The following is a 27,013-nucleotide window of genomic DNA, read 5'->3' as shown; positions in this document are numbered from 1 at the left end:
CCAGCCCCTGGTAACCACTTTTTGTGTCTGGCTTTTCACTTAGCATAGTGTTTTCAAGGTTTATCCATGTTGTAGCATGTGTCAGAGTTTCCTTCTTAAAGCTGAATAATATTCCATTGTCTGTATATACCACCCTTTGTTTATCCAGTCATCTGTTGGTGGACTTTTGGGTTGTTCATCTTTGGAACTTATGAATAACGCTGCTATTCCCCTCCTGCCTTTTATGCTACTATTGTCATACAATTAACTTTTATATACATGGTATAAACCCCACAGTACACTGTTATTATTTTTGCTTAAACAGTCAACTGTCTTTTAAAGGTATCTGAATAGAAAAATATCACCTGTTTACCAATGCAGTCATTTCCAGTGTCCTTAATTCCTTTGTGTAGAACCATATCGCCATTCATTTCTTTCCATATAAAAGTATCACATGCTCCTTCTGCCTGAAGGATTTCCTCTGACTTTTCCTGCAGTGCAGATGAGCTGATAATAAATTCTTTCAGCTGTTGTACATGTGAAAATGCCTTTATTTTGCCTTTGTTTTTGAAAGATATTTTCACAAAATATTAGAATTCTAGATTGAGAGTTTAAGGTACTGAATGAAAAAAAAATAAGATGTTACTCCACTGTCTTTTCACTTGCAACAAGAAATCTGCTGTCATGCTTACCTCTGTTCCTTTTACAGAAAATGTCTTTTTTGCTCTGCCTGCTTTTAACATTTTCTCTTCATTAGTGGTTTCAAGCAAATTGATTATGATGTCCTTTGGTACAGCTCCCCTCATCTTCTTGTACTTGGCATTCGTCGAATTTCTTGGATCTCTACGTTATAATTTTCATCAAATTTGGAAAATTTTCAATCTTTATTTCTCCAAATATATTTCTGTTCTCTCTCCTCCCCTCTCCTCAGGAATTCCATCTACATGTATATTTGTTTACTTGAAGTTGTCCTACAGTTCACTGACGCTCTTTTGTTATTTGTTTTTATTTGTTTGTTATCTATTACTGTTTTTTCTTTCTCCGTATGTCTCATTTTGGATAGTTTCTATTGCTATGTCTTCAAGATCACTAACCTTTTTCCCTGCAATGTCTAATCTGCCATTGATCCCATGCAACATGTTTTCAAGTAAGATATTTTCTTCCCTAAAAATTTTCATCTCTAAAAGTTCAACATGTATTTTTTTAAAATACCTCCCTGTCTCCACTTAACTTTTTGAACATATGGAATACAGTTGTAACTGTTTAAATGTCTTTTTCTGCCAATTCTAACATCTGTGTCAGTTTTCTTCTTTTCATGCCTAGTAAACTTTGATTGGATACCAACGGTTGTGAATTTTACCTTGTTGGGTACTGGATGTTTTTATATTCTTACAAATCTTCTTGAGCTTTGTTCTGAGATGCAGTTAAGTTACCCAGAAAGAACTCTCTACCTTCATGTCTTGCTTTGATGATTTCTTAGAAGGCCCCAGAGCTCAGTTTAAGGCTAGTCAGTCCCCATTACTGAGGCAAGACCTTCCCAAGTAGTCTACCCAGTGCTCTGTGACTTATACGTTTTTCCAATCAGACTGGTAAGAACAGGCACTGTTCCTGGTCCTGTGTGAGCTCTAAACCCTTTCTTTCTAATTCTTTCCAATGGATCTTCCCCAGCCTCAGTTAATTTCCTCATAGAATGATCAATGTTGAGCAGAAATCACAAGAGGGGCTCTTTGCAGATTTCCAGGGTTCTCTCTCTGTGCACCTCTCTCCACTCTGGTACTTTGTCCTGTGAAATCTTGATATCTTGATCTCCCTGGACTTCTAACTCTACCTCTCAAACCTGGAAGTTTGCTGTGCTCTACCTGGGATCCTTCTCCCTACACCATGGCCTGGAAACTCTCTCAAAGCACTAAGCATTAAGCTGGGACAATCAGAGTTTACCTTGGATTTTCCTGTATCTCAGAGACCACTGGCCTTTGTTGCTTGGTGTCAAGCGCCTTTAAAAACCAATGTTTCATGTATTTTTGTCAGTTTTTTTTTTCCCCTCAGGGAATTCTCATACACTGCTCTTGGTAATTAAAAGAGGTCAAAATTACCAACGGCCAGATTGTGTGGCCTCCCCATCTTCTTATTCCAGGTACCAGGCTGATGAGTCATCCCTGCCAGAAACTGTCCTCCCGGTCCTGGTCCTATAGGTGCCAGTTGGTCCCTGAACCAGTGCACCCAGCCGAGGGGGCAGGTGGGGGCCGCTATGTCCAGGAAGGAAGACTTTGTCTAATTCACATGAAGGTTCCACGTGTAATGACAGCTCACCTGACCTCCTCCATCCTACCCTTCCCCTCTCCAGACGGTTACCATATCTCCTCTGGCCTGCAGGCCTCGGCCAGCCAAACATGGAAAATGGCTGCTGCCTTCACACAAAGCAGACACAGGGTCTTGGGCTGACACAGCCTTTGCTGCAATAACACTGGGCCGTGGGTGGCAACGGGAGCAAGTCAGACGTTACACGTGGCCTTTGGGGCCAAAGCAAGGTTACAAAAGCTTCTTTTGGTATCCAACAGTGGAAAGGTCCTGACCAAATTTTCCTTTTTAAAGAGAAATGGTAGGGACTTCCCTGGTGGCGCAGTGGTTAAGAATCCGCCTGCCAGTGCAGGGGACAGAGGTCCAAGCCCTGGTCCAGGAAGATCCCACATGCCGCGGAGCAACTAAGCCCGTGCACCACAACTACTGAGCCTGCGCTCTAGAGCCCGCGAGCTACAAGTACTGAGCCTACGTGCCACAACTACTGAAGCCCATGTGCCTAGAGCCCATGCTCTGCAACGAGAGAAGCCACCACAATGAAAAGCCCGTGCACTGCAACGAAGAGTAGCCTCCGCTCGCTGCAACTAGAGAAAGCCAGTGCGCAGCAACAAAGACCCAACGCAGCCAAAAATAAAAATAAATTAAATTAAATAAATTTTAGAAGAATAGAAATGGTACATTTAAAGCATCTTTTGGGACTTCCCTCGTGGTCCAGTGGTAAAGAATCCGCCTTCCAATGCAGGGGACGTGGGTTCAATCCCTGGTCGGGGAACTAGGTTCCCACATGCTGCGGGGCAGCTAAGCCCACGTGCCACAACTACTGAGCTCGTGCACCTCAACAAGAGAGCCTGTGCACCACAACTAAGACCCAATGCAGCCAAAAAAAAAAGCATGGTTTGAAAGCTTATGCTTGGAGTTATTTTGGTTTTTAGTTGTGTGTGTGTGTGTATTAGATTGAAACAAAGGGATGACAATCTATCCTTCTAAAGATTACAGAGGCCAATAACTCTTCTGTTTCCTTTAGAAACAACATCTAAAAACCTTCTGTTAACCCTCAAGATTACCCCAAGCCTCAATATTCCCTCTATTAGTCTGCTCAATATGCCATAACAAAATACTGAAGACTGGGTGGCTTAAACAACAGAAGTTTATTTTCTCACAGTTCTGGAGGCTGGAAGTCCAAGATCAAGGTGCCTACAGGTTTGGTTTCTGGTGAAGCATCTCTTCCTGGCTTGCAGATGGCAACCTTCTGGCTGTGTCCTCATGTGATGTGTGAAGACAGAGAGGTCTCCAGTGTCTCTTTCTCTTCTTATTAGGACACCAGTTCTATTAGATTAGGGCCCCACTCTTACGATCTCATGTAACTTTACCTCCTTAAAGGCCCTGTCTCCAAATATAGACACACTGGGGTTAGGGCTTCAACATCTGAATTTGGGGGGACAGAGTTCAGTCCATAGCACTCCCACAAATAAACACCTTAGCAGCATTTGTCTGGCATGAATGTTTGCCTTATCCCAGGTCCCCTGCTTCATTTTCATTCTCTCAGGATGACAGAGGACTCTCTGAGTTCTTGACTTTAACCTCAGGCTGAGGGGGGGGACAGGTGTCACTACAAGTGAGCAGCCCCTCCAGACAAGCCTGATTGGGCCCCTCCTTGGAAACCCCCGACAGCTGGTCCTGGCGAAGCAACTGCAGTTGCTGCTGCCCGAGACCCAAGTCAGGACACCCACTCACAGGAAAAAGTCACTGTTGCCAGGAATTTATTAAGTCGCACAGGGCAAGCTCACCCATGCCTTCTACCTCTTCCTCCCTCTACTCATGTCCCCTTCCCCGCTTCTCCTCTTCAACTGCATCCCTGACCCCGTCCAGCCTGGCCTTCTTGCTCTCCTCCCCCACTGATGCCTCTGTAACACAGGCAGGGTACCAGGAGGCAATACAGCATGGCAGGGGCTTCCAAACTTTGCTGCACATTAGGATTGCCTGGGGAGCTCTCAAAACTCCCAATGTCCAGATTGCATCCTTTATGGATTAAATCAGAATGTCTGGGTTGGGAGCCAGACATCAGTATTTTTACTGAGGAACTAGGTTTTGAATCCTGGCTTCATTACTTCTAGCGTGGCCTTGGGCAAGTTACTTAACCTTAAATGGAGATAAAAGTAGCAGGTGTCTTATAAGGTTGTGGTAACGATGAAATGAGCTAATACTTGTGAAGTGCCTAGAACAGTGCCTGATATGTAAGGTATGTGCTTTGTTAACTACTGTTCTTACCAGCCGTGCCCTAAATGAAACCAGTCCCCTACAGAGGAAAATCCTTTACTAACTCAAGAACTCAGGAAGAAGAATCAGTATTCTCACTGCCCTAACTGTGAAAGAGAAAAGATCGAGCTAACATTTACCAAGTACCTGCTTGGTGCAAAGCATGCATTATTTTACTTAATTTTTACAATAGTCTCTTAAGACTGATGTTATCATTATTTAACAGGAGAATAAATTAAGGCTCAAAGAGATAGATTCAGGTTAATCTAGTGATGGAGTTGGGATTTACAACCAGATTTCTCACTCCAAACTCAGGCTCCTCTGAATCCTCTTTTCAACTGGATCTTGACCTATGGACTTCTGTGTTTGTCTCTGCATAGCCTAATTTTAGCAAAAATCCTGCGAGGACAGTTCACCAGGATCCCCCATACCTGAGCAAATTCCTCATACCCCACTGTCCCCCAGGTGATGTCTGATCACCACGGCCTGCCTTCAGCAAGAATCCTGTCAGATAGGTTTAGCCAGAAATCCCCTTTTAACCCTGATGTTTCTTCTCGGTAATTTTCCACCCACCAACCCTCCACCCTGCTCCTTGGCTGTAAATCCCTACTGGTCCATGTTTATTCATAACTGAGCCCACTTCCATACTGAGGTCTCTTTTCCCCTCTTGCAATAGTCCCTGAATAGAACTCTGATTTTGCTTTGACAACCTACAGACACACACATGTGCACACACACACACACAGCACAGCAGAGCTCTGGAGAGCCCCCTCAGGAGCTGGGCTAAGGAGCTCTCCTTGGTAAGGAACATGGAAACAGCCCCCATCCCCAACCAGTAGCAGTTATGACTCTTTTACACTCGTGCCCGTAAACAGCGCTCACCGTGGTCTGTTGTGGCCACGTCGGTACTGGGAGGCTCAGCCACCAGACTCTGGATCTGGGCCAACGTGCTGCTGGCTTCCTGCATCTCCCTCCAGATGAGAAACACGTCCTCTCTGACCCCAGCTCCTGGAAGGGAAACACGTGTGAGCAGGCAGCTGTGGAAGGCCCCAGAACGCTCTGGTGGTCCTAGCAAGCCTGGCACACCCTGGCCAAGTTTCTAGAATATTTCTGAACATCAACTTCCATTTTCCCCACTAATGTCTTTCTGAAATTCAGAAGTGAAATCCCTAAGAAAATGCTGTCATCTCAAGAAATCATAAATGCAGACTTTAGGAGGTAATAAATCCTTATAAAGTAAATATTTGTGGCAGCCAGGATATTTTAAGATGAATTTATTGATAATACTCAAATAAGATAAAGAATAAAAATATTCAAAAGCACCCAATAAAAGCCAGGGTGATCACTGTGGGCAAGGGAAACTCAATGGTATATGAAAGTAACAACCCCTCACCTTTCTTGATTAAGCCGAGATTTCCTGCTTCTTGGAAACCACCTTCACAACTCTATTTTTCCCTAATGTAATAACAATTCTTTGGCCTCCTTTTCTGGACCTCTCCTGTCTCAGTTAAGGGTCTGGTCTGGCTGTATGACATTTTTTAAATGATATGGCTTAATTAATATAGATATTTATATCATTTTAGCAATCAGTCAATAGACGTTCATCCCATGGATAAGAAGTCCAAGGCTGGGACAGAGGCTCTGCCTCCACCTAGATCCTGGCTCTAACAGATTAGTAATTTCCAGAGGTTAAGGAGGGTGTAGGAGCAGGAGGGGGATGGGTGTGACTATAAAATGCAACACCTGGGAACCTGGGGTGGTATCCTGAGAGCATCAATATCAACATCCTTGTTGTGATACCGTCCTATAGTTTTGCAAGATGCTACCATGGGGGAAACCCAGTAAAGAGCATGTGGGCATTTCTGTTATTTCTTACAACTGTATGTGAACCTACAGTTCTCTCCGCCAGAGCCTGCTGTGCATACGAGGCCAGCAGTGACCCCAACAGGCAACCGTGCTTAGAAGATGCCACTCACCCATTTTCAGTGACAGCCGCAGGCCCAGCCACCAGCCTGGCACCACTCATGGCATCGTGGGGGCTATAGGGGAGTCCCTGCTCTGGGATGGTTCTAAAAGGTTGTTCAGACAAGAATTTAGCAGACGTATTCTCTAGTTTTAAAGACTCCATTCCAATAAAAGTTTACTTAAAAACAAACATTCACAAGAAATCTACTTCACAGACTGTGTACAGTCGGCTCAGAGAACACCGATGCTGCTATTACTTAAGTAAGCTGAGTCCCGATTCCCTAATGAGAAATACCTTTTTGGGGCACCTGCTATGTGCCTGGCATTGTGCTTAGGCCTTTCGAAACATTTTCTCATCTCTCTTCACAACAATTCTCCAGGCAAATTCTATTCCTGTCCCCATTTCACAGCTGTGTAAACTGAGGGGGAGCTAGTTAGTTGTCCAAGGTCATACCCTCAAGAGTGGCAGAGCAGGGTGTCAAACCCAAGTTGGTGTAACTGTACCAACTCAGCCACCCTGACTAGGTGTCCTAGAAAAGGGACGGCTGGTTTATAGAGGTCCCTACCCAAGCTGCTGATGGCATCCCACTTAACAGTCCACAGATGCCTGAGATCCCACAACCACAGAGAAAGAGAATAGCCACCAGGTGTAGGGGCCGCCCCAGGAGACTCGTCCACCCGGGGCCAAAAGACTTGACTTTAAGCTACCAGGGCAGACCAGAGTTGATGTTTCTGACTTTTAAAATGTAGTCCAGAAGGGTGGGGCGGAATTAAGGGAAACCAGAGCTCTGGCCCTCCTGAAGTAGGCCAGATCAAGTGAGAGAGTATTAATAGCTATATTTATTAAGAAGCAAGTGACAAGCCCTGACAGAGATGGATGGCCACCAGGGCTCCACAGCCATCAATAGCCCGAGGAGTGAAACGTGATGAGTTCCCAGCTCCACGCTGGAACTCCAAAAATATCGCAGGCTGCTGCCCATTGCAAACCTGGAGCCCACAGGATTTTCTGACCCTGTGAAAGCAAAACTGGCTTCCAGCTGCTTGCTTCAGCCTGGAGGTGTTAAGTAGCAGAATTCTCTCTGTAAAAGTTTCAAATGAGTCAAGGCTTTCCATTTCCCTCAAGCTTGTCAATAACATCTTAAGAAGGAGTAGACTACTTACTCCTTCAGCCTCAAAGGAAAAACTTCCAAGGAAATACAGTTGCCGCTCTCTAATGCAAGGACAGGAAAGTGCGTTTAAGGCGCAGCAGTGACCTGGGACGTGCTCTCCTGAGCAAGTAGTCATCAGACTCTCACTCCACTGGTTTAGTCGTTATAATCAGGCAGCTACAGATTCCTACCGCTGGTGATCAGAAAACAAAACTCAAAACTACCCATTTAACTTGGTTTGCTTTAAAAACAGAACATAATGAAACAAAACCAGCTAGCAGACAAGAAAAACCACAAGCAATAAAAAGCCTAACTTAGAAGGCAGAGGTTTTATTTCAAGTTATTCTACAGGCAGTCAGGAAGGGCTGCCATTTTTATCTGGGTCACTTCTAAGGAGCTTAGCTGGGAAATCAGACAGCTGCAGCCAAGGGGGACAGCCCCACTGGAAACAGAAGAGCGCGGAGGACAAGGCACAGGAGATTTCAGTATTCAGAGAGCTTTGTGAGTTTGAAGTTCTCCAGGCCAAACCAGAAAGGAGATGAAACCACAGCGGATCCTGCCGCGCACAGAGACAGGATATGGTTCCTCATACAGACACCCGGGTGACCTAAAAGATCCTCCAACCCCAACTGCCCCCTCCCACACCAACCCCTGACATCTCCCACAGGCCTTGTGGTAACCACTTGAAGGCTCACAGAACGCTGACACTAGCTGGAGGTGATGTCACATCAAGCTGTTGTTTGTTGTTCGCACCCGGTACTGACTGGCTTGTTTAACATATGAATGAGACCCAGGTCAGATACGTTTGGATGTGTCAGGGGAAGAGCCCACCTGCCGCCAAACACCACCGCCCTGTTAAATCTTCCTTGTCTCACTTGTAGGATAAAGTCCAGTTGTCAGAGTCCAAGTCATTCATCTATTCACGTGGCAAATATTTGTTGAGCACTTAGTATATGTGGTGGGTGGGCACTGCCAGTGAACCCTGAGCTGGCATTCAAATCCAGGGTTCAAGGCCCCCGCCATGACACCCCCTCTAATAGTCTGCCACCATGAACCCAGTAAGAGCACCGTCCTCCCAGCCCTCCAGGGCCCCCGCACTCCCCCGTGCTCCCTATCAGGGGGCTCGGAGCCCTCCACTGCACTCACCCAGCCCCACCCTTCATTCAAGGCAGCAGCCTGACTCCACCATCAAACTCTGCCCCGCCACCCCAGGAAACAGCGATCTGCCTCCTGCTCCATTTCAATTCCCATGAAATGAACCAGGCACAACCACTGCTCTCGGTGCTTTTGCTGCCAGGACACACTCTCAGGCCACACGCAATTAAAGAGGCTGGCGCCATATGCAATTCCTGGCTGCCTGGCAGGCCAACCTCCAATTCCAAAGAGCATAAAGAAGCATCAGCCGGGGATGGTGAATTAGTGTATCCAGACCTTGAATCCAGGCTAATTGAAGCCAATCCTTCACAAACACGAGGCTTTATTTTTGGTAAGCAGCTGCTTACAACACAGCTCACCACTCAGTGGCGGGTCCAGGGCCATCCTGGGGCCGAGAGCTGTGATCTACAGCTTTCCTGCAGTATCAGCCTGCTGTGTCGGATTATGGTTTGTGTTTGCAAGGGCAGAATGTCTCTTCTCTCTTTGTATTCTCCACGGCACTCAGCACAGGATCATGGGTTTCCAGTAAGGATTCCTACCCTTCCTTCTTTTCATTTTTCTTTATGACAAAGAAACAATGACGGAGCATCTAATGTGTTCTTTCCTCAAGGGATTGCTCTGTCTCATAACCGACAACCCCCAATAATGCAAGAAACTCTTCTGAATGGTATGTAACAGACTTATATATCATTTGAGCATATGGCTATGCCCTAGGTGTTCCAGACATTAACAGTGACGTGCCCTAGAGCAGTAAGTCATTTCTTTTTAGGTCCTCGTGCCACAGCAAGGCAAGGTACCTACCCCCCACCCCCATATCTGAAATATTAGCAATACCAGGGGCAGGAAGGGAAGGGCTATTAAATTAAATTAAAACCACCCTCAGCAACCGTGAATCCCAGACCATCCCCTGGGTCCTGCTGTGGCCCTTTCCCCATCGCCCAGGACTCCTGGGGGAAGAACTGGCCCCCCTGGGTGGAGACTCTGCTCACTGCCTGAGCCCTAAATGCCTACTCAGTCTTGAGGATCTGAAAGAGTTGAACATGACTACAAAAGGCAGTATTTTCAGGAAAACACAGCACTTCTATTTTCAGAAAGTGATATAACATTTAAAAATAATAATGAACAATGAGGTAATTAAAATCCCCAGAGACCTAAAATTATAATATGCATCTGGTAAAAGGGTGTATATTACATCCATAAAGGGATTGAAAGTGGTGAAATCAGTAGTTTTTGTTGTAATGGAAGCATTCCCAGTTCCTTGTGTTAAATGACATATTAAGATATTTTGCTCAGTCTCACCCTATGGAAATTAACCATTAATTAAATTAATTTAAAGCAAATAGAGTCATTTCACCATCTTGATAAACGTCTAACGTTTTCTTGGGACAATGAATATATGTGTTTCACAAACATCATGATGCCTTAAAAGCAGTTTCAAATATCAAGTATGGACAATTCTTAATAGGAGGCTATGGTACCATCTCCTGGGGCCTCTTTCTTCTAAGTGTAACACTGTAACATGCAAATGGAATGCAGTCTAATTGTCCAATATTCACATAAAAAACCTGTATATAAACCATAACTCTTCTCCCCACGGTAGAGAGCAAGTGTTCCACAAAACTCAGTAAGAAGCATGACCCCAGACTCTGGGGGCTACTAGCAAACAGGTGATAAAGACACAGGCACAAGAATAGAGAAGCAATATCTAAAGAGAAAATGCCCCAAATGCCCATGAATAAAGTTTAGTTGGATAAATCCATCCTATTTAGAATCGCTAATGCCATTCAGAAGACACCAACTCAAAGGTAAGTGTTTTAATGAAATGGTAAATTCGAAGGAACTTTATGAGTTTCCTTTAGAGCAAACTTATGAAAGTTTTTTTTTTTTCCAGCTTTTCCAATCACATAAAAGGACTGCACTTCTTTTGGTTCTAAGGGACTTACAGTGCCCAGAAAGAATTATAAGATGCTCACAGGGCTGCTCACTGATTTCTATCAACCAACTCTGAATCAAGAGAGAAACAGTAAGGCTAGGACTGTTGTTTTGCGGGAGCGATCCCATGCTAGCATCTGCTCTGCCTCCTGCCCGCAGTGGAAACCCGTTTTTGGGATGGTAGGTCACATGGTCTACTGGGGACTGGGTCTCACTCACATAGAGGGGTCTCTTCCCAGCTCTGCCAGGTCATTCAGGAATGAGTAAGTTTTAGGAGGCTCATTATTTCTTCAAACTCACAAGAGACTAACCTAGAAACCAGGAAGCCAATCGTTTAAAAATATCCTTTTCACAACAGGACATCTTCTCGGAGAATCATCATTCATTCATTTCTTCAACAAAACTCAACCGACGCTCATGATATCTGAGCACTGGAAATACAGAGTGAATAGGAAACAGTGTGAGCTTTGAAGAGGCTCCCCCTCCAGGGTGGTCTTCCCAAAGTGTGGTCCTCAGAACTTGTGTCAGAACCCCCAATCAGCTTATCAAAATGCAGATTCCTAGGCCACACCCCAGACTCACTCTGAGGGTGGGAATCCAGGAAATTGTACTCTTACAAGCATCCCCGTGACCCTCTTGCAACAAAAGTTTGCGAAGCTTTAGTCTCTTAAGGCAAGTCAGGCATGTACGCAAATTATTTCTATCCAGCATATGCTTGGAGAAAAAACAAAACGAAGTTGGGTGATTTCTGGGAACAATATTCTAATACCCTGATGTCCCTGTTTCTGCCCTAAAGAAATGCTCCTAAAGAGTCAAAGCTCTTTTTGTGCCTGACCTTCAAGGTGTCAGAGAGTCCTTGACGTACCATCTTCCAGACACCCGTTCCAGGCCACTCTCATTGATATGGTTCATGATATTCTACTGTTTCTAAGAGTGTCGTTTATTTTAGATGTATTTCATAATGGCTGCTTCCTGCTGATACGTAAAGAAGGAGGAAGAGGGGGAAAGTAAAATTGACTTTGTACCTACTATGTGCCAGCCACTGTGTTGGGCACTTACACATACTACTTCATTTGTTCTTACAGCCGTCACCCAAGTAGGGCTCATCACTCCCACTTAACAGATGAGCAAACTGTGGTTCAGAAAAATTAAGGAACTTGCCCAAGGCCACACAACTAATCAGTGAGGAAGTCAGGCTTCAGCCTCAGGTCTGTCTGTCTCCAACTCCCCCTCCCCATACTCTTTCCACGTGGAGCACTGTGCTTGTATATCCTCAAAAATTACCACAATGCAGGATTTGTGTAAGCAAACCTCATCTGTTACGTACTGGTTGTTTTTAGTTTCCTTCAAGGGGCTTACAGGCTCATCTCTTCCTGGTATGGAAGCCACCCAGTTTGTAATTCTGATCTGTAGATGATGATGGTTGGTGAGCTGTAACACTGAGGTCAGGACCTAATGCTGCACTCTACTGAGTTGTAGCACACATGGGCTGGTTTAGCTGTAATCTACCTGCGCTGGGATCGGCGGTCACCCACAGGCAGGCCCGAGGGGTTTTACTAACTCTGAGAGCTCTCCAGTGTTGAGCTTCTACTATTGGCATACTGCATCCCTTATCAAACTGCTATTACTTTGAGGACAGAACTACGTTTATCCCTTTTTGTAACTGCTCTCCGTGGTGTATCCCTGACACCTCGTAGGCTGCTCCAGAACATCAGCTTCTTGAAGAGAGGGAGCCCCTTTTTTCATCATTGCAACCCCAGAGCTCAGCACAATGCTCCACTTTCAAATAATATATGTGGAGTAGATCCCTCACCTTGAAATCAGAACAAGCGTATTCAAATGTAATCAGAAATCTACACTAGCTCTTTTTTCCTAGTAATTCAATTTAATTTTTAAAAGATTTTTTTCAGAGATTTCTCTATGCTTCAATGTTTTGTTAGGTGATGCAGGATGTCTGAACCCACTTGATTATTTCAGTGTGATTCTAAGAGACTGATTATGTTGGTGACTAAAGAACTGGGCTGAGCCCACCACTGCCCGGTGCCAAGAGAGGGTTCCAGCGAGCAGTGCAGGGGTCCTGGTGACAGGCTAAGAATAAACAAGGAACCCAGGATTTAAAACCACTATGGGGGAAAAAAATACAGGGGGGTCCCTACCCTTAAAGAGACTTACTCTCTGGTGGGGAAAACTAGACCTTCCTAACCATTAGGTGAAGGATTGAACTAAGGGAACAAGAGGGTTGAGTGTCGGTGGGCAATTCTTAAATCCTAAACTGAGATCCTGCAGTTTTGATGGGAAGGAGCAACTTGTTTTTCCCGCTTTTATTATTTTTTTAAATTAATTTTTATTGGAGTACAGGTGCTTTACAGTGTTGTGTTAGTTTCTGCTGTACAGCAAAGTGAATCAGCTATACATATACATATATCCCCTCCTTTTTGTGAAGGAGCAACTTTTGAAATCATCAAGCAGAAGCATAATTGATATCCTAAGAGTTTAGGGTTCCCTGAATAGGAAACTTGTCTTTTATTCCTTCTGAATCTCCTCCTCACCCCTAGTGAGACACTAAAGCACACAGAAGGCGTTTCATAAATGCTTTGCTAACAAGAGGACTGTCTCAGAGCAGTAATAAGAAACCCAAGGCATGCCATTATTAGAAGGAGCAGGACTTCGGAGATAAAGTCTCAGCCTTGTAAACTGTAACGCGGCAGCAATTTTGGAAGTGCAGCTGCTCCAGCTCCATCCATTGAATTAAACTGAGTTCTAGGGAGCAGGAAGGAGACCTCTGAGAGAACTGCTCTCAGTAACCCATAAACAGGCACCAGTCGGTGCTTCTGTATTAAATTAGAGCTTAGAAACAAAGCCAAGCCAAGCCAATCCTGAGTGATGGGCCAGCAAACTTTAAATATCTAATTAAAGATCACAAGTGTCTTCCAAGAATGAGGACTTGGTTGTTTTTTCTCCTTAAGCCTGTCAGCCTGAACATACCTTAAAACAAACAGATTTTGGTTTTGTAATATTGAGTTTCGTTCATGCATTTTTCTCCACCAACATACAAAAAAATTGCAGTTTCCAAAGGTAGAAGCAGCCAAATTTTTACAGCTACACCATTTTTGGACTTCAGAATAATACCGTTGAGCAGAACAGATTTTCTAACACCATTTTTGCCAGGAGTACTGGACACAAACAAAAACACTCTCAGAAAAACACTGTCTTTTCCTATTACCTGAAATTCACTCCTTTTTTCCCCATTTAAAAAAAATTGAAGTATAGTTGATTTACAATGCCAGGCGTACAGCAAACTGATTCAGTTATACTATACATATATGTGTGTGTATATGCTTTTTCAGATACTTTTCCACTATAGGTTATTACAAGGTATTGTATTAATATAGTTCCCTGTGCTGTACAGTAAGTCCTTGTTGTTTATCTATTTTGTATATAGTCATGTGTATCTGTTAATCCCAAGTTCCTAATTGATCCCTCCTCGACCCTTTCCCCCTTGGTAACCATGAGTGTGTTTTCAATGTTTTTGAGTCTATTTCTGTTCTGCAAATAAGTTCATTTGTATCAGTTTTTTAGATTCCACATATAAGTGCTATCATATTTGTCTTTCTCTGACGTACTTCACTTAGTATGATAATCTCTAGGTCCATCCATGTTGCTGCAAATGGCATTATTTCATTCTTTTTATGTCTGAGTAATATTCCATCATATATATGTACCACATCTTCTTTATCCATTCATCTGTCAATGGACCTTTAGGTTGCTTACCTGTCTTGCCTATTGTAAATAGTTGTGCTATGAACACTGGAGTAGATGTACCTTTTCAAATTAGAGTTTTCATCTTTTCCAAAACTCACTCCTTTTTACTTATTCATTGCAGTCTTTCTCTTATCCCACGAGCAAAATATGGTGATGAGCACACTGAATCCTATTTGCCGCTTCTGCTCAAGGAGCAGAGGCTGGCCAGCATGCTGGGCTGAGCTGGCCGAGGGGAGCCCAGGCTCAGAAGGAAGAGGCGATCACGGATCTACTAATAATGGCTGATGGCGGGAGATGGGGCTAGAAGTGAAAGGTGTTGAGCTGCCCAACCCTGATCTGGAACCATGAGGGGGTCCTGAGCTGTGGGTTGTGGTTGTATATGTGAAACACGCTAAAGTTAAGACTGTCCCTCAAGTGTCTGCATCTGCCTCTTCTTCTTCCTTCCCCTCCCTCCCCCTCCCCTCCCCTTCCTCCTCCTCTGGTGTAAGATAGCAGCTCTGGCTTGAAGTGGGAGCTCAGAGCTCCAACCACGGCCATCAGCCTGGGTGCTCATCCTACCGCTGGATGTCTTGCACTCTCAATCCTGAAGAGCCTGGCGTGGAAAAGGAGCCCACTGTCAGCTTCACCGATGAGTCCGGATTTCGAGCTAGCCACATCAACGCCAAAATTATTGACTTTTGTTTAGGCTGATGACAGGCCCTCAGTGAAAAAGTTTACTCTAATGTGATTTTCTCAGTCCATACTTACTATTTCAGTTTAATTAAATTTTTGAGGACAAAACCGGAAGAGAAAAACCAAAGTAAAAGATGAGGTCTGCTCCGAGCCCTAGAGATCAGCAGCCTTTTTCCTTCCTGAGAGGGAGCCCCCAGACCACTACGTAGACCCCTCACTCTGGGCCCACAAGGCGTTCCTAACTTAAGGAGCAGCGTCCCATGGAATTAGGACTGTACCCCTTAAAGAGACAGTCCCTGGAAAGGACCAGCAGTTAAAGTTCCTTCCCAAGTCAGCAATAACCCAGCTCCCACGCAGAACAATCCATCCCATGCGATCACGAAAGCTTCTGAGAACTGAAAATTACCGTGTCCAACTGACAAATATTCCTGCGCCATTCACACCTCTCACGGCGCCCAATCTGACAGTAGGGAAGTGGGGGAAAGTCATGCCCAGAAAGGGCCCCGCAGTACAATCCTATGTACCACTGCTAGTAGACGAACAGGTGCTCCTGATTTCCTCTAGAAAGGTCCTGATCACCTCCCCTTAACATAAACCTTGGAAATGGATCCACCTCCAATCGGGACGCAGCTAATCAGTACAGTATTCACTTCCTACTTCCAGATTCCGATTCCCATCCATCACTATGCATGCGAATAAACTGGTTAGTATCATAACTACTAGTCCGAAAATGCTCACTATCCTGTTGGATCATTTTACTTTCTAGAGCCAATGTCTACAATAAAAGCCCACTTGGAATCCTAAAAGGAAACTAATATTAATTGAATGTCAATTTTGTACTAAACATTACCATGGGTGTTATATGCCTTAATTCCCCCAACAATCATATGAGGTAAATGTTATTTTTCCCATTTTTACAACTAAGAGGACATAGCTCAGAAAGGTTAGGTACCTTACCTAAAGTCACACAAGTAGTTAGTGGCAAAACTAACTAGGGTTTGAATCCAGGTCTGATTCCAAAGTTGATTCACTTTCCAGCAAACACTGTTTGCCAGAGCCAAAAAAAGAATCATGCAAGAACAAAACATTGTGAGAGCTTGCATTGTTGTTTAGCAAATATTCATTTCCCTCCCCATCTCAGTGTGAGTGAAGTAGATGTCCTCATCTGCTTGATGTGGACTTGGTCATGTCATTTGCTTTGGCCAACAGAATATTAGTGGGTGTGACATGAGCAGAGGCCTTAAGTAGGGCTGCATGCCTCGGCTTGGCGCTTGTGCTCATGGCTCATGCTGACTGCCACAACAGAAATATATCCCGGAGAGCACTAGTTAAAGGAGGACACGTCCCTCCTCAATTAATCAATCTGCAGTTGACCTGTAGACCTGTGATCAAGAAATAAGGGCGGAAGTATTACTAATTTGATGAAAACTATAAACCAGCAGGTCCAAGAAGCTCAATGAACCCCAAGTGCAAGACACAGCCGTCAGGATTGGAGGGGAGACTCAGTGGCAGGCTTTGCTCTTCAAAAGAAATGGTGAGAAGCTTCAGGAGGCAAAAGGGAGAAACAAAAGGGAGGAGCCAGGGAGGATGTATGTCACTCTTTCCTCTTCCAGTCGCTCAGCAGCAGCTATTAAAATATCACCTAATGGGGACTTCCCTGGTGGTCCAGTAGTTAAGGTTCCACACTCCCAATGCAGGGACCAGGGTTCGATCCCTGGTCACGGAACTAGATCCTGCATGCATGCCACAACTGAAAGATTCCCACATGCCACGACTAAAAAGATCCTGCATGCCACAACTAAAAATCCTGCACGCCACAACTAAGACCCGATGCAGTCAAATAAATAAATAATTTTTTTTTTTAAAATCACACCTAATGAAGAGTATGCGAGGAGGATGGTGGGAGGGAATAAAGAGAGGAGCTGAATTTTCATCCAGACTAGCATGGAAAAACCAGACACAGCGCCAGGCAAACAGAGGATCCCAGAGGGCAAGGAGAATAGAAGGGTATCGCCCCTCCCCTAAGAGTTCTCAGAAGTCCAGGGGAAGGTCTTTGGACAGCACCTGGCCACAGAATCAGAGATGAGAGGCAATTTACTCTTGACTCCTGAGGTGGGCAGGTACCACCATCTGCACAAGTGCTCAGCGGGGCTGACGCAGTAGGAGCCATGAACCTTAGTCCTCTTCCTGTCCTCTCTCTAAACATTCCTGACAGCCAGAGAAAACTGCCCATGAACTCTTAGGAAGTAAGGTAGAAAAAAATTTTAATGTAATGCACTGTTTAATGTACCACCCTAAGTAGCACACATTGCCCGTGTCAAAACCCTGGAAAAGCTTTCTATCACCCAAAAAGAGCAGTCTTGGGAAAATGAGCAAACAGGAAAAAATTCAATCTGGGGGGGGGGGAAATTCTTCCAAGTACATATAAGAATCCAAAGCAAGCACAGAATAAAGAAAGGATTGTACATGATATATCTATTGCTGTCTTTGCAAGGAAGCAAGAAACAAGACAAAATTGTTCTCAGCCTACAACTACTTTTTGCTATCTGAGGGGAAGAGGATGATGTAAGGATTTGCCCCAAAATATGAGGCCTAAAAGTTCGTTAAAATTCACACATAATTAACTTATTTGTAGATACTATTATAATTCATTTATCAAACCCATTACAAGAAATGCAGATTCCTACAAATATCTACTTATCAACAAGTGTCACACATCAAAATTAAGTGAAATAAGAACTTGTAGTTATGCATTTATCTAAGTTATCCAGTCTCCACTAATCTGAGTTGGAGTAGTCCAAAGGACTTCGGAAACTTTAGAGAATAATTATAGCCTTTTAAATCTTGAATTGATAATGGGCACAAATGCAATATAATTGGTCCAAATTTTTAAAGGCTTTTTATAATACATTAGCAAGGAAAGCTGCAGTAAGCGAACTGCTGATACAACTCAATCTTTTTTTTTTTTTAAACATCTTTATTGGAGTATAATTGCTTTACAATGGTGTGTTAGTTTCTGCTTTATAACAAAGTGAATCAGCTATACGTATACAAATATCCCCATATCTCCTCCCTCTTGCATCTCCCTCCCACCCTCCCTATCCCACCCCTCTAGGTGGTCACAAAGTACCAAGCTGATCTCCCTGTGCTATGTGGCTGCTTCCCACTACCTATCTATTTTACATTTGGTAGTGTATATATGTCAATGCTACTCTCTCACTTCGTCCCAGCTTACCCTTCCCCCTTCCCATGTCCTCAAGTCCATTCTCCATTCTCTATATCTGTGTCATTATTCCTGTCCTGCCCCTAGGTACTTCATAACCATTTTTTTCTTTTTTAGATTCCATATATATGTGTTAGCATACGGTATTTGTTTTCCTCTTTCTGACTTACTTCACTCTGTCTGACAGACTCTAGGTCCATCCACCTCACTACAAATAACTCAATTTCATTACTTTTTATGGCTGAGTAATATTCCATTGTATATATGTGCCACATCTTCTTTATCCATTCATCTGTCGATGGACACTTAGGTTGCTTCCATGTCCTGGCTATTATATATAGAGCTGCAGTGAACATTGTGGTACATGACGCTTTTTGAATTATGGTTTTCTCAGGGTATATGCCCAGGAGTGGGATTGCTGGGTCCGTATGGTAATTCTAGTTTTAGTTTCTTAAGGAACCTCCATAATGTTCTCCATAGCGCCTGTATCAATTTACGTTCCCACTAACAGTGCAAGAGGGTTCCCTTTTCTCCACACCCTCTCCAGCATTTATTGTTTGTAGATTTTTTGATGATGGCCATTCTGACTGGTGTGAGGTGATACCTCATTGTAGTTTTGATTTGCATTTCTCTAATGATTAGTGATGCTGAGCATTCTTTCTTGTGTTTGTTGGCTGTCTGTATATCTTCTTTGGAGAAATGTCTGTTTAGGTCTTCTGTCCATATTTGGATTGGGTTGTTTGTTTTTTTGATATTGAGCTGCATGAGCTGCTTGTAAATTTTGGAGATTAGTCCTTTGTCAGTTGCTTCATTTGCAAATATTTTCTCCCATTCTGAGGGTTGTCTTTTCATCTTGTTTATGGTTTCCTTTGCTGTGCAAAAGCCTTTAAGTTTCATTAGGTCCCATTTGTTTATTTTTGTTTTTATTTCCATTTCTCTAGGAGGTGGGTCAAAAAGGATCTTGCTGTGATTTATGTCCTGGAGTGTTCTATGTTTTCCTCTAAGAGTTTTACAGGGTCTGGCCTTACACTTAGGTCTTTAATCCATTTTGAGTTTATTTTTGTGTATGGTGTTAGGGGGTGTTCTGATTTCATTCTTTTACATGTAGCTGTCCAGTTTTCCCAGCACCACTTATTGAAGAGGCTGTCTTTTCTCCATTGTATAGTCTTTGCCTCCTTTATCAAAGATAAGGTGACCATAGGTGCGTGGGTTTATCTCTGGGCTTTCTATCCTGTTCCATTGATCTATATTTCTGGTTTTGTGCCAGTACCATACTGTCTTGATTACTGTAGCTTTGTGGTATAGTCTGAAGTCAGGGAGCCTGATTCCTCCAGCTCCGTTTTTCTTTCTCAAGATTGCTTTGGCTACTCTGGGTCTTTTGTGTTTCCATACAAATTGTGAAATTTTTTGTTCTAGTTCTGTGAAAAATGCCATTGGTAGTTTGAAAGGGATTGCATTGAATCTGGAGATTGCTTTGGGTAGTATAGTCATTTTCACAATATTGAATCTTCCAATCCAAGAACATGTTATATCTCTCCATCTGTTTGTATCATCTTTAATTTCTTTCATCAGTGTCTTATAGTTTTCTGTATACAGGTCTTTTGTCTCCAGAGGTAGGTTTATTCCTAGGTATCTTATTCTTTTTGTTGCCATGGTAAATGGGAGGGTTTCCTTAATTTCTCTTTCAGATTTTTCATCATTGGTGTACGGGAATGCAAGAGATTTCTGTGCATTAATTTTGTATCCTGCTACTATACCAAATTCATTGATTAGCTCTAGTAGTTTTCTGGTAGCATCTTTAGGATTCTCTATGTATAGTATCATGTCATCTGCAAACAGTGACAGCTTTACTTCTTCTTTTCCGATTTGGATTCCTTTTATTTCTTTTTCTTCTCTGATTGCTGTGGCTAAAACTTCCAAAACTATGTTAAATAATAGTGGTGAGAGTGGGCAACCTTGTCTTGTTCCTGATCTTAGTGGAAATGGTTTCAGTTTTTGACCACTGAGAACGATGTTGGCTGTGGGTTTGTCATATATGGCCTTTATTATGTTGAGGTAAGTTCCCTCTAATCCCTACTTTCTGGAGGGTTTTTATCATAAATGGTTGTTGAATTTTGTGAAAAGCTTTTTCTGCATCTTTTGAGATGATCATATGGTTTTCCTCCTTCAATTTGTTAATATGTTGTATCACATTGATTGATTTGCATACATTGAAGAATCCTTGCATTCCTGGGATAAACCCCACTTGATCATGGTGTATGATCCTTTTAATGTGCTGTTGAATTCTGTTTGCTAGTATTCTGTTGAGGATTTTTGCATCTATGTTCATCAGTGATATTGGCCTGTAGTTTTCTTTCTTTGTCATATCTTGCTCCCAAAGTCCACCACCTCAATTTAGGATGATCCGTTGTCTATTCAGGTATTCCACAGACGCAGGGTACATCAAGTTGATTGTGGAGATTTAATCCACTGCTCCTGAGGCTGCTGGGAGAGATTTCCCTTTCTCTTGTTTGTTCGCACAGCTCCCGGGGTTCAGCTTTGGATTTGGCGCTGCCTCTGCATGTAGGTCACCTGAGGGCATCTGTTCTCTGCTCAGACAGGACGGGGTTAAAGGAGCAGCTGATTAGGGGGCTCTGGCTCATTCAGGTCGGGGGGAGGGAGGGGTATGGAATGCGGTGCCAGCCTGCGGTGGCAGAGGCCGGCATGACATTGCACCAGCCTGAGGCGCGCCGTGCGTTCTCCTGGGGAAGTTGTCCCTGGTTCACGGGACCCTGGCAGTGGCGGGCTGCACAGGCTCCCAGGAGGGGCGGTGTGGAGAGTGACCTGTGCTTGCACACAGGCTTCTTGGTGGCTGCAGCAGTAACCGCAGTGTCTCATGCCCGTCTCTGGGGTCCGCGCTGATAGCCGCGGCTCGCGCCTATCTCTGGAGCTCATCTAGGCGGTGCTCTGAATCCCCTCTCCTTGCGCTCCCTGAAACTATGGTCTCTTGCCTCCTCGGCAGTTCCAGACCTTTTCCCGGACTCCCTCCCCGCTAGCTGTGTCGCACTAGCCCCTTCAGGCTGTGTTCACGCAGGCAACCCCAGTCCTCTCCCTGGGATCCGACCTCCAAAGCCGGAGCCTCAGCTCCCAGCCCCCACCCGCCCCGGCGGGTGAGCAGACAAGCCTCTCGGGCTGGTAAGTGCTGGTCAGCACCGATCCTCTGTGTGGAAATCTCTCCGCTTTGCCCTCCGCACCCCTTTGCTGTGCTCTCCTTCGTGGCTCCGAAGCTTCCCCCACCCCGCCACTCCTGTCTCCTCCAGTGAAGGGGCTCCCTAGTGTGTTGAAACTTTTCCTCCTTCACAGCTCCCTCCCACTGGTGCAGGTCCCATCCCTATTCTATTGTCTGTTTTTTCTTTTCTCTTTTGCCCTATCCAGGTACGTGGGGAGTTTCTTGCCTTTTGGGAAGTCTGAGGTCTTCTGCCAGCGTTCAGTAGGTGTTCTGTAGGAGTTGTTCCACATGTAGATGTATTTCTGATGTATCTGTGGGGAAGAGGGCGATCTCCAGGTCTCACTCCTCCGCCATCTTGAAGGTCTCCTCACAACTCAGTCTTTTATTTGCTTTCAAATCATATCACTGGACCTACCCAACTCTATACTAAGAAACAGGGTAGGGGAGGAGTGGAGAAAAGAAAAAAGAGAAAGGAAGAAAGGAAAATGTATTGGGGGCAAAAAATAAAAAGCTTTAAAAGCCAGTGTATATTATGGGAAAAAGCATGTGTTGAATAAGACAGCACAGAAACCAAGAATACATGTGCTCACATGTGTGTGTGTAGAAAAATGTGTGTTGAATAAGACAGCACAGAAACCAAGAATATACATGCTCACCACTTAGAATATCCAGTCCAGCAATACACAAAATGAAGGTTTATTCAGATAACATCAAACCCATTTTTCACATCTACAGTAAATATACAGGGCAGATAAAGAAACAAATTGAATGTCAAAAGGTCATTACCAATCAAGAGTAGAGTGCGACAGGGCAAAGCAGAGTAGATGGCCCAGGGCAAGCCCATCACATACAGGAATGTAATATTGATATATTGCAAAGGAATCCACATACATCACTGGAGAAAAAAGGTTAATAAGTGAACGGTGTGAATATCTTTTTTGGTGGTGTATTTCCTTCTGTACTTTAGACTTCTGGGGGAGATAGATTTCTAGTAGTGAAAATACCGGATCAACATGATTAAACATTTTGGGGTAATCTCTCACGCTGAAATGCTTTCCAAAAAAAGTTTTAATATAAGTCACATCAGCAGTGTATATGGAATACCCATTTCACTGAACCTGAATTAGCATAAAATAATATCTCATTGTTTCCAGCTGAATTTGCTTTGATAAAGAAATTAATGTCAATTAGTAGTGAACAGTAGTGAAATTGAACATTTTTGTATTTAACTTCTTTTGCCCATTTATCTGTTGGGGTCTGCCGACTTGGTTCAGAAAGGCAAGAGGGAGACCATCACAAACTATCACCCAGAGAAAACTTATTTGCAGGAACCACTCTCAGTAACAGCAAAGAAGAGTACCTTTAGCCATGAAGCATATCCCCTTCCCCACCCCATCTCCCATATGAACCACCAGCAGATACCTATCTTGTGTACTTTCAGTGGTGAATAATAAAGAGGAAGCCAGCACACAGCATCCAAAGAAGAACATAAGAAAAAAATGAGGGAAAGAGCAGCAAAATTATCAAGAGATGAATAACACTCACTAAAAACGTTATCAGGGAATACATGAAAATTATGATCCAATATTTCACCATGAATTTAAAAATATATGAAGCCATCATCTCCTTGAAGGAAGAAAACAAAGCAGACATGCAAAAACTCAAGAATGTGATGGCAAGACAACAGGAAGAGATGAAATATGAAAAAGTCAGGAAAGAAGAAAATAATCACAGAAATTAAGATGAAAATGGTGGAATATCAACAAAGAAAATATATGCTGGAACTCACTATAAGAAACTAGACAAGGTGAACACAAGCAGAAATAAAGTATTCTAAAACATTAGAAAGAAAATAATAGGAGACAGTCAAAGGAGAGCTATCATACTTTATACATAAAGTGAGTCACCAAAGAAGAAAACCAGCCTGGCACAATGGTTAAGAAAATGAAGTGTTTGACTTCATGTCAATGAAGTGAATGTGAATTTGGACAAGTTTCTTAACCACTTTCTTTCTTGGTTTCCCCATCACTAAAATGAGGATAATGTTAGTACCTACTCCATAGGGCTGTTAGGAAGTTTAAGTTGGTTAAAATTTGATAAGAGGCTGGAACAGTGCCTGGCATATTCCAAGCAATGTCCAAGTGTTTGTTAAATTTAAAAATAATAATAAATAAAACAACAGAGCAGAAGAAGTATTTTAAAGTATAATTCAAGGAAACTTGCCAGAAATAGAAGTCTTAGATGTTCATATTAAAGGGCACACTACATACCAGGGAATATCAACCACAGCAGTCAACGTTGAGACATATCCTAGGACTTAATGGATTTAAAGATTAAAAAAAAAGAATCCTTTGGAGCAAAATGGCTGAATAAGATATCCCTTGATCATATCCCTGCCTCAACAACAATAATTTGGCATCCACCCACAGACAAAAGTGCCTTCATAGGAGCTTTGGGATCCAGGTAGGAGATTGTAAAGTCCAAGACCAAGGAGAGGTGTTTTGAGAAGGCAGGTCTGCCCCATGCTGCTGACTTACCAACTATGCTCCCCGCTACAGAAACAGAAACAGCTTTGTGCCCCTGAGGACTTGACTACAGCCCTGTTTGGCTTGGTCCTGTCTCCAGCACCATATGCCAAAGGACCCAGGAGGAGCCATGTTCACCCGAGCATCAGGTAATAGACATACAGCCCTCGGTCCCAGCTGTGGACCCTGAATTGGCCCGTGAACCAGTTCCAGCCCCTCTTGGCCACAGTCTGGGAGCCCCTGGAGGTAAGCCCCCAAACTCAGTCAGACTGTAGATTCTGAATAGGCCCTGTAATTGGGGTCCAGCCCATCCCAGCCATTGTCCACAGTCTTGCTGGCACAGGGATCCTGCAGGAGACATACCTGTCTATACCCCCAGAGATCCAGAAAGGGCCCCATACTTGCCTCTAACCCCCTCACAGCCTCCGTCTGCCAGCAGTCCTTAGGGTCCAGGGCCCCAGTGGGAGACACTCCAGTCTGAACCCCCAGAAGGGCCCTGTACTGGGCTCCAACCTCAACACAGCTTCAGTCCACCAGCAGACCTGCCAGCAAGGGACCCAGTAGTACACACTACTGTCTGTGCTCCAAGAGGCTCTGAAAAGGACCTATATTCAGTTCCAGGCCCTCCCAGCCTCAGTCCACACCACTGAGCCCAACCTGCCCAGGGACCTGGTGGGAGACATATGCATCTGTGCCTCCAGGGCCAGGTCTGCAGACCTCAAACATGGCTATAGAATCTCAAACAATCCTGGAGCCCCATTCCAGCCCCTCCCAGACATGGTCCAGGGCCAGTCTTGCCCACCTAGGGGCTCATCCAGTGACCAGGCATCAGTCCTCCCAGGGATCTAGTGGGAGCCATGCCCCCTGCACACCTAGTAATAGACCTGCTGTCTAAGGACCCAACTGTGGAACCTGAAGAGGATCCTTATCCCAGAACACCCTACTGAACAAGGTACTGGAGGCAGTCCCATTCACCGAGAGACCAAACAGGATCCATACCTGTCCCAGCCCCTGATAACAAGCCTGCCAACTGAAGATCCCACTAGAGACCCAGCAATAGCCATATAACTGGGTCTAACCCAGCACAACTGAGATTCCAGAGGTAGTCCATCAGCCCAGGGAACAGACAGGAGAAGGTTTTTACCTATGGAAACCAGTCTGTAAAGACTGGAAGAAGTGTATGCTTCTTCAAATGTACAGATACCAGTGCAAGGCTACATGAATCATTAAGAATCAGGCAAAGATGACACCATCAAAGGAATTAATAAAGTTCCTGTAACTGACCCCAAAGAAATGGAGATCTACAGATTACTTGAAAAAGAATTCAAAATAATCATCTTAAAGAAACTCAGTGAAATGCAAGAACACAGATAACTAAACAAAATCAGGAAAACAATGCATGAACAAAATGAGTTTAATAAAGAAATAGAAACCATAAAAAAGAACCAAAACAGAAATCATGAACCTGAAGAATACAATGTCAGAACTGAAAAATTCAATAGAGAACCTCAACAACAGACTTGATGGTGAAGCAGAATCAGAAAACTTGAAGACAGATCATTTGAAATTAGCCGATTAGAAGAACAAAAAGGAAAAAGAATGAAAAAGAGTGAAGAAAACCTGTATGAATTATGGGACACCTTCAAGCAAATGAATATTCACAACATAGGAGTCCCAGAAGGAAAAGACAGAAAGGGGCAGAAAGATTATTTAAAGAAATAATAGCTGAAAACTTCCCAAATCTAGAAAGGGATATGGACATCTAAGTAGAAGAATCTCAAAGGACCCCAAGCAAGACCAACCCAAAGAAGATCACTCTGAGACACACTATCATCAAAATGTAAAAAGTCAAAGACAAAGAGAAAATTTTGAAAGCAGCAAGGGAAAAATGACTTATCATGAACAAGGGAACCCCATAAGGCTATAAGCAGATTTCTCTGCAGAAAGTCTGCAGGCCATGAGGGAATGGGATGATATGAAATATTCAAAGTGCTAAAAGCAAAAAACTGCCAACCAAGAAAACTATACCCAGCAAAACTGTCCTTCAGAAATGAAGGAGAGATAAAGAATTTCACAGACAAACAAAAGCAAAGGAAGTTCATCATCACTACATCTACCTTACAGAAATGCTAAAGGGAGTTGAAATGAAAGGATGCTAAGTAACAACTTAAAAATACATAAAAGTATAAAACTCACTGGTAAAGGTAATTATATAGTTCAATTCAGAATACCCAAACACTGTAATGGTGGTGTGTAAATCACTTTTATCTCTAGCACAGAAGTTAAACAATAATATTAAAAGCAACTATAATAAGCTACAATAATAAATAAGCTACAATATGTATAAGCTATAATTATATACAGTATATAAGCTACAATAATTTGTTAATGGATGCACAAGATTAAAAAGATCAATAGCATAAAATGTGGGGAGGAGAGAGTAAAAGAGTAGTGGTTTTGTATGCAATTGAAAGTAAGTTGTTATCAGCTTAAAATAGACTGTTATATCTACAAGATGTTTTATGTAAGCCTTGTGGTAGCCACACATACACAAAAAATACAACAAAAACCTTTAGTAGTTACACAAAAAATAAAGATAAAGGAATTAAAGCATACCACTACAAAAAATAAATCACAAAGGAAGAAGGTAAGAGAGGAAGAAAGGAACAAAATAACTAAAAAAGTCATAAAATAACATAATGGTAATAGTAAGTCCTTATCTATCAATAATTACATTAAATGTAAATGGACTAAGTTCTCCAATTGAAAGACACAAAGTGGCTGAATGGATAAAAAAAACATACAACAACATGCTGCCTATAGGAGACTCACTTTAGCTTTAAGGACACACATAGGTTGAAAGTGAAGGGATGAAAAAAGATGTTCCATG

The 27,013-nt window shown here is 43.3% G+C and overlaps 1 protein-coding gene across 1 annotated transcript in view; it reads right to left on the bottom strand.

Annotated features, from left to right (window-relative positions):
* The window catches only part of VWA3B (von Willebrand factor A domain containing 3B), a 205,972-nt gene that overhangs the window by 124,158 nt on the left and 54,801 nt on the right, over positions 1-27,013 (bottom strand). The window contains exon 7 of the mRNA XM_068564559.1: positions 5,407-5,541. Coding sequence (XP_068420660.1) covers positions 5,407-5,541 — 135 coding nt within the window. The remainder of the gene's footprint in view (positions 1-5,406; positions 5,542-27,013) is intronic.

The sequence above is a fragment of the Eschrichtius robustus genome, chromosome 15 (assembly GCF_028021215.1).
Source record: "Eschrichtius robustus isolate mEscRob2 chromosome 15, mEscRob2.pri, whole genome shotgun sequence".
NCBI lineage: Eukaryota > Metazoa > Chordata > Mammalia > Artiodactyla > Eschrichtiidae > Eschrichtius > Eschrichtius robustus.
The sequence above is the reverse complement of the archived record's forward strand: the minus strand, read 5'-3'. Positions and strand labels throughout refer to the sequence as shown.